The sequence below is a fragment of the Canis lupus genome, chromosome 8 (assembly GCF_011100685.1).
Source record: "Canis lupus familiaris isolate Mischka breed German Shepherd chromosome 8, alternate assembly UU_Cfam_GSD_1.0, whole genome shotgun sequence".
Taxonomy (NCBI): domain Eukaryota; kingdom Metazoa; phylum Chordata; class Mammalia; order Carnivora; family Canidae; genus Canis; species Canis lupus.
In genome coordinates this window covers 70991684-71004807 of record NC_049229.1, presented here as the reverse complement: position 1 = coordinate 71004807, position 13124 = coordinate 70991684, and the positions used below count along the sequence as shown (strand labels likewise).

Genomic DNA, 13124 nt, shown 5'->3' with positions numbered 1-13124 from the left:
TTTTTTTAAGACTTTATTTATTCATGAGACAGAGAAAGAGAGAGGTGGGGGGGTGGGCAGAGACACAGGCAAGGGAGAAGCAGGCTCCATGCAGGGAGCCCGACGCGGACCTCGATCCCAGGTCTCCAGGATCAGACCCTGGGCTGAAGGCAGCACTAAACCGCTGAGCCATCCGGGCTGCCCAGTTCTGCCTTTTCTATTAAGTTGTGAACATTTAGTTAACTCTAAAACAAAGAATAAAAATGATGATAATTTTCACACACTGAAAAACCTCATTTTAATCACAATTATCAAGCTCTCTGAAAGCCATTTATTTGTAAAAAGCTGAAATCCAAGGCCAGTATTGGCTTATTCTATCTTTACCCCTGTTTTCATTTCAAAGAATTAATAGGTTAGGGACTTTAAGTCCATTTCTCCCTTCTGTCAATGACCTTATTAATTTACCAACACAGGTCTCCATTCGACTGGAAGCTACACTTGGCGAGGGACCCGTCAGACTGTTCATTCTTGTATTTCCCCAGTGCCTGGTACAAACATATCACTCAAATATTTACTGAGCAAATGAATGGTCATTAGGCGAGTGGCAAAGAAGAAAATGTTGGGGGATTCCAGATGACCCCCAAGACATAGAACAAAAGAGACAAAAAGTCTGTATTTGCAAATCTCCATACGGAGAAGTGTCCACATCCCCATCATTTTCTCATGCTGAGAGGATTGGCAGAGCTGATCAAACATACCACGTTCCTCATCATTTTTTCATAGAGAGAGACAAATAAAAAGTACTACATCAGGTGACTAAAAAGAGAATGAAGGAACTGAATCAAAGTAGTAGTGATCTCTATTTCACAGTGTGGTCAAGGAAAGCCATACTGACGTTGACGTGTAAGCAATGACCAAGAAGAACCGAGAAAGAGAGCCATGAGGACATTTAGGAAAAGAGGATTCCAGACAAAGAAACAGAAAAGGTTCCAGGGAGCATGTTTTGGATGTATTCAGAAGGGCAAAAGCAGGGTCAGACTAGGCAGGGCCTTGTGGCCAACTGTCAGACCTTCTGATTTTACAGTGAACTGGAAAGGCACTCGAATGTTTTATATAAGCATTCTTGACATGTATTATGTATTTGTGTAAATGTTAAAAAACTTATTATATAGCCATGGAACTTTCACACACAATATCATCTTGAAAATGTGTACTGAAGTCAAATGCCCTAACACAGAAATGTTTGTGTATGTTGCAGGTCTAAGGAAGGTTCTCATTCCAAGAAAGCTACAACTTGTTTTAAAATCTCTAATTTGACTTTGCCTTTTGACACATCTTTCAATCCTGTATGTCTAGTACATTGCATGTCTTAATTTTTTTCTTTATATTATCCAGCTTAAAAAAAATCAGCTTGATGGTCTCTGCCATAGCTAATGATTTCCATCTATGTCCATTTTCACACTGAGATTTGTGCTAACCACTGTACTGGTTTCTCTTCATTTTTATATAATAAAAACAAAATGCAATCAAACACTTAAATAACTGCAGAAGTACTGATTATATATAACCTATAAAGTACATAATGCATAAATGAGCGGGACCATCTGTTTCACTGATTCCCAACAGCCAAAGTTACCTTGCAAATTTCTACACCCAATGCAAGTGCAGCTGAGTCTAGGAAATTTGCGTCTTCATGAAACGACCTACAGTGGTCATGGCTGTGCACTGGCTCCCCCACTTGGCTCCAATTCACCGTTTAGGGGTAAAGCCCTACCTTAAAGAGAGTCAAACAACAAAAACCATCCTCAGATTATCCCTTTCCTAACCTATCCTCTCTCCTAAAACTGCCTTCTAAGAGGTCTCTCGGGCCACAGCTTTATATTACATTTGACCACACTTGCTTGGTAAACATTTTTTTTTTTTTTTTTGCATTAAAACAGTAAAGCAAACCATACAGGGAATATGATCTGACCTGACTATATATATTTCAAAGAAGACAAAACTATCCAGTAAAAAAAGCTTTTTGAGATTTCTTGCTAGTAACATGTCCACTTTGTTTTACTAACATTCAGCTGCTTCTCTACACAAAGTCCAGACCATGGCTGGGTCTGTGTGTATTGGTAGGGACACCAAGGGAATGTAAAGAGTACCCTGATCTATGCTCAAGGGAGCAGCAGCCCCACTGAGAGAAGGCTGTCCTAAAGCCATTAGGTTGGGGCAAGTGAGGTAGGCACCTAGGGTACAGACCAAGTGGGATAAGGAGGGAGTCTCCAAGGAAGGGCAGTGTGAAATGGGTGGGGGAAGATGCTCACAGATGGGAATGGGGGGGGGGCATCCATGCAGGAGAGCGGTTAGACATTCTACTGGGGACTAGGGAGATGATGTCACATCATAGGTGCCCCATAGGTATTGATAAATGTGAGTAACTGATGGAGCAGGGCAGGTGTACCCAGATACAGATGTGGTAGTACTCTTACTGAAAGGCCTGTGAAAGGCCACTCGACACCCACCTAACACCCCCCTTCCAGGATCTCCAACTCCATTGAGCAAGCCCAAGCGCTCCTGACATTGCCAACCTGACTTCCTAAATTTCAATCAAGCCTCTCTTTAACAGCAATGGCTAGTGAGGGCAGCAACTTCTCTCAGCTGGAATGAATCAACACTTACTGCCTCTAGCCTCAGCTCTTCACTCAACCACATGGCTGTCAAGAGCCCTGATGCACACTTTCACTGCTTCTCACCTCCCCAAGGACAATGTGTGTCATGACCAGGCAGGTCTCCAAAACAAAGCACTGCATTTTCGCCCCACATCCGCAGGCCTGTCCAAAACGCATCTGCCCGCTACCTGCAGGGCTCGCGCACCGTGCCCACCAGCCGACCCTTATATTCCTCAGCCTTCCACCTGGTCGTCCACTGTTGCCAATGCTTCCTTCCCTTGTCTCTACCCAAGAAAATGCAGTGCTTTCTGCCGGGTCCCAAGGGGAGCATCCGACCACTAACAGTACACAGGAGATGCCTGATGCTATAACAAGACTCAACTGTCTTCATGTCCAATTAGTGAACATTTTTCAGTTTCTCTTACCATCTGCCCAACCTCCAGATCCTACCATTTTTTCAACCTTTATTCACTCCTTTGTCCCCTAAACTCAAGCCACTGTTTCATCAAGTAATTTTCCAGAATTATTTAATAACACTATTTATTTTTATTTTTATTTTTATTTATTTTTTAATAACACTATTTAAATCACATTGTTCTCACCTATGCTACTTGGAATTATTTATATTTCTTTTTTTTTTTTAATTTTTATTTATGATAGTCACAGAGAGAGAGAGAGAGAGGCAGAGACACAGGCAGAGGGAGAAGCAGGCTCCATGCACCGGGAGCCCGATGTGGGACTCGATCCCGGGTCTCCAGGATCGCGCCCTGGGCCAAAGGCAGGCGCCAAACTGCTGCGCCACCCAGGGATCCCTATTTATATTTCTTTTACATGAAAGGTGTCTCTACAAGGCACATTTTCTAGGCATACCCCAAAGGTTGGATCTCTCAATGAAGTTTTACATAGATACAGCCCAAAGCAACTCGTGTAACATCAGTATTGCTTTAAGATCGTAATTATAGTTTATTAAATGAAGCAGCACATGAAGGCAGATGTGTGTAATAAATGCCATCTGGAGACCAGAGATCTAGCCCAAACTTGGCTACTAATTAGCTGTGGGATCTTAAGCATTTGATTTAACTTCTCTAGATCTCAACTTTCTGCATCCAAAGAAGAGCCGAACTAGATGAAACACATATAAATTACCTGTTAACAGGTTCATTTTCCTTTCTTTCTCCTTTAGAGTACGAGCTTCCTGAATCCCTCATTTCTGCAATAGCACCAAGCACACAAAGCTGTTCAGTATAAACCCAATTGAGATGCTTCTGGAGAGAAAGTGAAACCATGAGCCTAAACTTCACTTAGAAAAATAAATACATGAGCTAGAAACACAGAAAAGAATAAAAATGGTACGGGGATACCTGAGTGGCTCAGCAGTTGAGCGTCTGCCTTTGGTTCAGGGTGCGATCCCATAGTCCTGGGATCGAATCCCACATTGGGCTTCCTGCATGGAGCCTGCTTCTCCCTCTGCCTATGTCTCTGCCTCTCTCTCTCTCATGAATAAATAAATAAAATTAAAAAAAAAAAGAATAAAAATGGTACAAATCAGGAAACGGATAAATCAATGAAACAAAATCAAGAGCCCAGATGTAGACCAAAGTACACATACAAGTTTAATATCAGTGATGGAGAAAAGAAGTAATTCCAGACAGAACAATGACGTAATGAGGAAAGAGAAGTAAGAGGGTGGGAAGGACAGAAGACACATAGGTATCAGTGTCTGTAACATGTGGGTAAGAGGGCTTCTTTCAGCATGACAGTATACCAGAAACTACAAATAAGATTAATAAATTTAACTATATATATAATTCTAAAAAACAAATTTAAAAATAAGGTAAGATTTAACTTTATTTATAGAAGAATTAAAAGATCAAAATACAAAGATGCTCAACCTTAGTAATAATTAATGAAATCCTTTTTTTATCAGTTCAGCAAAGTTAAAAAAACAATGAATATTCCCATACAATGAGGCATCACCTCATACTCGTTAAGAAAGCTACTATTAAAAAACAAAAAAAACTAAACAAACAGCAGTTAACAATTATGATGAGGATGTGGAGATACTAGAGCCCATGCACTGCTGGTGGGAGCATAAAATGATAGCAGCCTCTGCAGAAAACAGGCTGGTGGTGCCTCAAAAAATTAAAAAATAGAATTACACATCCAGCAATTTCACTTCTATGTCCAAAAGAAATGAAAGCAGGTCCTCAAAGAGATATTTGCACACCCATGTTCACAGCAGCAGCATTCACAGGAGCCAAAACACAGAAACAATGCAAGTGCCCATCAACAGATGACTGGAGATAAAAACATGGTCTATCCATCCATACAGGAAGTATTTCCAGTCAGGAAGTATTTCCTTCCAACTGAAGGAAACTGTGACACAGGCTACAATGTGGATGAAACTAAAGGACATCATGCTGAGTGAAAGAAGCCAGTCACAGAACAGTATATAATTCCACTTATATCAAGTACCCAGAGTGGTCAAATTCATGGAGTCGGAAAATAGAATGGTGGTTGCCAGGTGCTGGGGGGTAGGAGGTGGGAGGGGGTAAATGTAGAAAAAATGTAGACCAGTGTTTTAATGAGTACGGAGTTTCAGTTTTACAAGATGAAAAGAGTTCTAGAGGTGGTACACAATAATGTGAATGTGCTTAATACCATTTTACACTTAAAAATGATTAAAATGGATGGGCAGCCCGGGTGGCTCAGCAGTTTAGCGCCACCTTCGGCTCAGGGCCTGATCCTAGAGACCCGGGATAGAGTCCCACATTGGGCTCCCTGCAGGGAGCCTGCTTCTCCCTCTGCCTGTGTCTCTGCCTCTCTCTCTCTCTGTCTTTCATGAATAAATAAGTAAAAAACATAAAAATAATAAAAAAGATTAAGATGGAAATATAAACCAAAAGATTTCATTTGCTTGTTATAATTTCACAATAAAATTTACTTGGAATTAAAGAAATGGTTAAGATGGTAAATTTTACACTGTATTTTACTATAAAAATAATTTTAAAATTTTAAGAATAAAGGACGCCTGGGTGGCTCAGCAGTTTAGCGTCTGCCTTCGGCTCAGGGCGTGATCCCAGAGTCCCAGGATCAAGTCCCACATCAGTCCCCCTGCTTCTCTCTCTACCTATGCCTCTGCCTCTTTCTCTCAGTGTCTCTCATGAATAAATAAATGGAATCTTTTTTTTTTAATAAATGGAATCTTTAAAAGAAAGAAAGGAAAAAAATTTTTAAGAATAAAAAATCAATATACCCAGTACTGGGGACATTTTTGGCACACTCCTCTAACTCTTCAGATGACACATAGAAAAATGTATAAATGTAAAATGTATATACCATTTGACCTAGCAACCCCACTTCAACGATGTTCATGGCAGCACTGTTTAGAAATGTCTACCTATGAAACACCCATATTGTATGACCATTAAACAAAAAAATAAGCGTAAGGGACTAACAGATACTCAGAATATTAACATAACACTGGTTAACTTGGGAGATGTAGAATATTTTATCTTGTGCATATATATTATTTTTTAGCTCAAAAGAAAATAAACTACACACTTTTAGAGTGGCCAAAATCCAAAACACTGACTAACCAAGGACACAGTGCAACAGCAACTTTCATCCATTGCTGGTGGGAATGTAAAGTGGCAGAGCCACTTCAGAAGAGTCTTGCAATTTCTTACAAAATCAAACGTATTAACATACAATCCAGCAATCTTGCTCCTTAGTATTTACCCTAAAGAGCTGAAAACTTATGTCCACACACTAAAACCCGCATATACATGTTCATATGAATAATATACGTTTGTATGAATAATACACGTTATTCATAATTGCCAAAACTTGGAAGCAACCAAGATGTCCTTCAGTAGGTGAATGGGTAAACACACTGTGGTCCATGCAGATAATCCAATGCTGTTCAGCACAAAGAAAATGAGCCATCAAGTCATGAAAAGGACATGGAGGAACCTCAAATGTGTGTTATCACTAAGTCAAAAAAGCCAATCTGAAAAGGCTACACACTGTATCATTCCAGCCATATGACAGTTCTGGAAAAGACAGAATTACAGAGACAGGAAAAAGATCAGTAGTTGCCAAAAGTTATGGGGTTAGGAGGGATGCATAGGCAGACCACAGAGAATTTTTAGGGCAGGGAAACTATTCAGTATGAAATTACAATAGTGAATACATGTGTCAAAACCTACAGAATGTACAACACAAGAATGAATCTTTTTTTTTAAAGATTTTATTTATTTATTCATGAGAGACAGAGAGAGAGGCAGAGACACAGGCTCCATGCAGGGAGTCCAATGTGGGATCGATCCCAGGTCTCCAGGATCACACCCTGGGCCGAAGGCAGGCGCTAAACCACTGAGCCACCCAGGGATCCCACAAGAATGAATCTTAATGTAAATTATGAACCTTGGGTAACAATGATGTATCAGTGTAGGTTCACTGGTAACAAGTTTAGGGGTTGTCAATAGTAGAGGAGGTTGTACACGTGTGGGGGTAATAGTGTATGGGAAGAAATCTCTGTACTTTCTACTCAATTTGGCTGTGAACCTAAAACTCATCTAAAAATTAAATCCATTTTCAAAAATGAAAAAAAAAAAAAAAAAGAATGTATTTGCCCCTTGGCCTAGGAACTCTATTTCTAGGGATTTATCATTCCCTATAGTTTTTTTTTTTTATTTAAAAACTAAGAAACAGTCTCTTTTATTTTATTAAAGATTATATTCATTTATTCATGAGAAACACAGAGAGAGAGAGAAGCAGAAATACAGGCAGAGGGAGAAGCAGGCTCCATGCAGAAAGCCCGACGTGGAACTCGATCCCGGGTCTCCAGGATCACGCCCTGGGCCGAAGGCAGAGGCACCAAACCGCCAAGCCACCCAGTGATCCCTGAAACAGTCTCTTTTAACTACAGAGAACAAACTGATGGTTATCAGTGGAAGATGGGGGTGGCGGGGGCAGGGGGAGTTGGGGGAAAACAGGTGATGGAGATTAAGGAGTACACCTGTGATACTGAGCACCAAGAGACTTTAGCATCAAGTGACTAAAATAAAAACTTAAAAAATAAGTTTAAAAAAGAAAGAAGAACTAAAAGACTTCAAATATCCAGTTATGGAACAAGTAAGTCATGGGAATAAAAGGACAGCATAAGGAATACAGTCAGTGAGGTACTATAATAGCATTGTATGGTGATAGTTGCAGTGAGCACAGCATAATGTATAGACTTGTCAAATCACTATCTGGTACACCTGAAAGTAATAACATTGTGTGCCAACTACACTTGAGTTAAAAAAAAAAAAAAGACTAAGTTATGGGACATCCATTACTTGTTATTTAAAAACTAGGTAATTGTAAATGTATTGAGGTAGAACAGAGTCCCATATGTACTGTTAAGAACAAACGGTTTTCAGTTTGCTCCTACTTCATGATAAAAAATTCATGTATTTATTAATATGTATAAAAATATTAGGGATGCCTGGGTGGCTCAGTCAGTTAACTGTCTGCCTTCAGGTCAGGTCATGGTTCTAGGGCCCTGGGATGGAGTCCCACATTGGGCTCCCTTGATCAGCAGGGAGTCTGCTTCTTCCTCTGCCCCTCCCCCTGCTTGTGCTCGTGCACTCTCTCTCAAATAAACAAAAAAGTCTATTAAAAAAATTAGAAAAAAGCACACATACACAGTGACTATGAGAGAATTATCTACATTATACATTCTGTATTATGTGAAATTTTTACAACAGCATTTATTTTAATGACCAGAAAATAATTCTGTAAACTTGCAATAACCCTAAGAGGCAGAGCTCTAAATAGCTACTCTCCTGAGAAGAAAGAAACCAACACAAGAAACATCAGGGATCTACAGGATCTACAGATGTCTTTACATGAGGGATACCTGCTAGCAATCTGTACATGTTCCAAATTTCCTATTTCTATGTAGAGTCAGAATCAATGTTGAACAACCAAGACTTTCCATCCTTTGAAAATAAAGAATGGCAAGAAGACAAGACTTCTTTTTGCCCATATACTGTGGGAAAGGGAGTTGAGGGGGAAATGACTGGTGTGCAAATGGAAAAAAAAAAAAAAAAAACTGTGTACGCCTGTCTGCATTCACGGTACAATCACATTTTAAGGCCTAAATATCATTAGACTACTAGCCAAGAACTACATGATTCCCAAAGCTCCACAAATAGGAGATGACTAGAGGAACCTAACACATCAGGGCACCACATTATGTTTACATCCTCACCCCTGAGCAGTTAGGCAAGTTCCTGTTAACCAACATTCCATTCTTAGAGTTGTATCTTAAGAAAATACTAAAAACACAATAAAAACAAAAAATGGAAGAGGACAAAGCTCTATGATTCAGTTTTTCTCTATAGCTTTCTTTTACAACAGCCAACAAGTCAGAAATAACATAAACTTTTAATAGAAGATTAGTCTCTTGCACTGCTGGTGGGAATGTGAACTGACACAGCCACTCTGGAAAACTCTGTGGAGGTTCCTCAAAGAGTTAAAAATAGAACTGCCCTACGACCCAGCAATTGCACTGCTGAGGATTTACCCCAAAGATACAGATGCAGTGAAATGGCAGGACACCTGCACCCCAATGTTTATAGCAGCAGTGTCCACAATAGTCAAACTGTGGAAGGAGCCTTGGTATCCACCGAATGATGAATGGATAGAGAAGATGTGGTCTATATATACAACGGAATATTACTCAGCCATCAGAAATAATAAATACCCACCGTTTGCTTCAACGTGGATGGAACTGGAGGGTATTATGCTGAGTGAAGTCAATCGGAGAAGGAAAAACATATATGGTCTCATTCATTTGGGGAATATAAAAAGGAGAAAATGAGTGGGAAGTATCAGTGAGGGAGACAGAACATGAGAGACTCCTAACTCTGGGAAACGAACAAGGGGTAGTGGAAGGGGAGGTGGGTGGGGGGATGGGATGACTGGGTGACAGGCACTGAGAGGGGGAACTTGACAGCACGAGCACTGGGTATTATGCTATATGTTGGCAAATCGAACTCCAATATAAATATATATATATACAAAAAAAACACAAGAAAAAAATAATAGAAGAAGATTAAATATATGGATCTACCTATATGATGATGCAATAGTACATGGTTATTTAACAATGTGGGAAATGCTTAGGTTAATATTCTGAAAAACAATACACAGACATATACGTACCCACATCATCGCACTTATATAAATATGCACACAAGAGGAAAAAAAGAGGACTGGGAAAAATCCCAAAACGTTCAACAAGTTATCTCTGGGTAATAGAATAATCTGTGGATTGTTCCTTCTTTATAATTTCCTGTGTCTTCTGAACTCTCGACAATCTAGAACACTTGTATATTGATTTTAAAAGTTTAAAGCTTTAAAGGCTTACATTAAAACTGCAAATGTATTTTGGCAATACCATGATTTTAAAATCAACTAACTTTTGGGATGCCTGGGTGGCTCAGCAGTTGAGCGTCTGCCTTAGGCTCAGGGCATGATCCCAGGTTCTGGGGATCGAGTCCCACTTCGGGCTCCCTGCAAGGAACCTCCTTTCTCCCTCTACCTATGTCTCTGTCTCTCTCTCTCTCTCTGTGTCTCTCATGAATAAATAAATAAAATCTTAAAAATTAAAAAATAAAAATCAATTAACTTTTCATAGTCTCTTTTCTTCTAGGTCTAGGAAAAATAAGAAAATATCAAAAAATTAAATTCTGACTGTACAGATGTCACAGGTAATACAATCACAAGGACTGTGACAGATTCTGAACTGTAGGAACAGAAGGATCATGGCAGAGATATGGATCAATGAGCGTTAATGAGCTCTCCCAAAGCATGAGCCAGGGTGAAACCAGCACACCTGCAAACTGCTACTGGCCTGACCACTATCTGTGTCAGATTCACAAACCACTCTGAACTGTGGAATGCCATCTGTGAAATGGGGACAAAACTTCCTACTGGGTTACTGTAAAGAATGAATGCATTTAGTGCAGTCCTTGGCATAAGGATTCTGAAAATTCTGTTCTGAAATCTAAACATCAAACCATCTGAAAAACACCTGAAACAACTTAATTTGGACTGAGATGGTAAAGGGGATGGGATGACTGACTATCTGAAAGACTCCTTTGAAAGCAAACTTATTTAGTAGAGTTCAGGAAAGTAAAGCTTTAAAAATTAGAGGGAGACAGATTTTCAGCTTTCTGTGTAAAAAGAACATGTTAAAAAAAGGAATAGATTGGTTTTATAAGTTAATGCAAGTACTCAAAGGGGAAATAAACAGAAAAAACTTAAAAGGTCTTTCTCAGTAAAGACATCAGAAACGCCAATGCACTTCCTTCTGCTATTCTGTTCTTCATTATAAACTCATTAAGTAGCAGCCTGATAGCGGCAAAATTAAGATACTCTTAAAATCAGATTAGACTGAGATTATTTTATTACTGCTAAATTCACCGTATTAAGAGTAGCTGCATTTCCCATGTTCCATGGAGGGGACTATATAAAAGGAAAAAAAAAAAAAGAAGAAGAAAAAGAAAGAAGAAAAAGAATCCTTCTTAGTCAAAATTAAACATGTTTCTTTAATATATAAGCTTGTGCTAACATGGATATTGAATATACAAGGAGAACATTTAACATGTGTACTCTCTCCCATCAACACCTATTTTAATACTAGAAAACACACATTGGGAAATCCTGATCAGCCTAGAAATCTGACCCTTCACTCACATTTCTGGATAACATTTACCACTGGTGGCTTTAAGCCCTATCCCATTTCAGAGCATTAATTCTTTTTTTTTTTTTTTTTTCAGAGCATTAATTCTTAACCTATTTTTATCAAAGACCCCTTTGAAAATCCAACAACTTTTTCTTCAGAAAAATAAACATACACCAAAAAAAACTTGGCATGTGACTTCCAAGTTCACAAATCCCCATAAATTCCATCCATGAGCCCCCACTGAAAAATTCTCCAAAAGGAGATTTAGTTTTTCTTCTTTAAGTTATGAAGAAAATAAAAACTTTGAAAACGTCAAAGACTTTCTGATACATCTGATACAAAATTAAATTCGCTGCTATTGGGATCCCTGGGTGGCACAGAGGTTTGGCGCCTGCCTTTGGCCTGGGGCGCGATCCTGGAGACCCGGGATCGAATCCCACGTCAGGCTCCCTGCATGGAGCCTGCTTCTCCCTCTGCCTGTGTCTCTGCCTCTCTGTCTCTCTCTGTGTGGCTATCATGAATAAATAAATAAAATCTTTAAAAAAAAAAATTTTTGCTGCTATTATTTGAGAAGGGACAGAAAAGCTGAAAAAGCAAATTCAGACATACCATTAATATTACTAATAGCTATAGGACCTTCTATCCCCCAAAAGTAAGATCAAAAGTAGCTCAGAGTATTCATCCTAATACAATTTTAAACTCATAAAATAGTCAATTCAGAAGTTCTCCTTCTAGCTAGGCTGAAGTCTTACAATATAAAGCCTGTTTTCCAATAATATACATTTGCCCTTTGTAACCCTTCAAATTAGAAATTTATAAATCTGTAAATTCCCAGCTGAGGGAGCTTTACACTGTATGACACTTTTCTCTGCACTTTAAGATTTTCCTCCTACTTATTCCAGTATTAGCTTATACAGCATTTTGAAGGAAAGATTATGAAACCACTGGTTAAGAATCTTTTTAAGTCCTAGATGAAATCAGAGGGAGACAAACTATTAGAGACTCTTAATCATAGGAAACAAACTGAGGGCTGGTGGAGGGGAGGTGGATGGGGGGATAGGGGGGATAGGTAACTGGGTGATGGGCATTAAGGAGGGCACATGATGTGATGAGCACTGGGTGTTATATGCAGTTGATGAATCACTGAACTCTACCTCTGAAACCAATAATACATTATACAATAGTTAACTGAATTTAGATAAAATTTTAAAAAATAATAAAGTGGAAAAATATTTAAGTCCTTATGACAGGCCAGTAAAGAAAATATTAATATTTAATTTTAAAATGTAAAAAAATATAACATGTATAAGGACTTTTAGCTACAAAAGTGACTTTAAAACTCTGTATTAAGTAAGAAAGGGGGAAAATAAAAGTGCTTTAAAACTTACGTTTTGCTTCTGATAGATTCTGATTAGGTGACCAGACCAGCATGCCAAGATTGTCTCGTTCTTGACTGCGTCTTGCTAGTTTGGCTTGGGAGAAATAAATAAGAAAATTTTTATTATAATTTAACAGACATAATAAACAATGATTAACAGCACCACTCTGGTCTTTTAATCTTCAGAACATGGTGACATCACCCACCCTTTACTGAAATCTGCCCCAATGGAACCTGCACACTTACCATCAAGGGTGAGGGTGGCCCTAGAGTCTGCCAAAATGTATCTACTTGTAAGACTTTTACTAACAAACAGGTTTATTATTCTCATATGCTAGGAAAGGAAAAGAAACCGGTCATTTAGTAA

At 38.9% G+C, this 13124-nt stretch overlaps 1 protein-coding gene across 3 annotated transcripts in view; it reads right to left on the bottom strand.

Moving 5' to 3' along the window:
• Window positions 1-13124, bottom strand: part of RCOR1 (REST corepressor 1) — a 131658-nt gene that overhangs the window by 38358 nt on the left and 80176 nt on the right. For all 3 annotated transcript variants that reach the window (XM_038545794.1, XM_038545796.1, XM_038545795.1), the window contains exon 3: window positions 12768-12851. In XM_038545794.1, the coding sequence (XP_038401722.1) occupies window positions 12768-12851 (84 nt within the window). The remainder of the gene's footprint in view (window positions 1-12767; window positions 12852-13124) is intronic.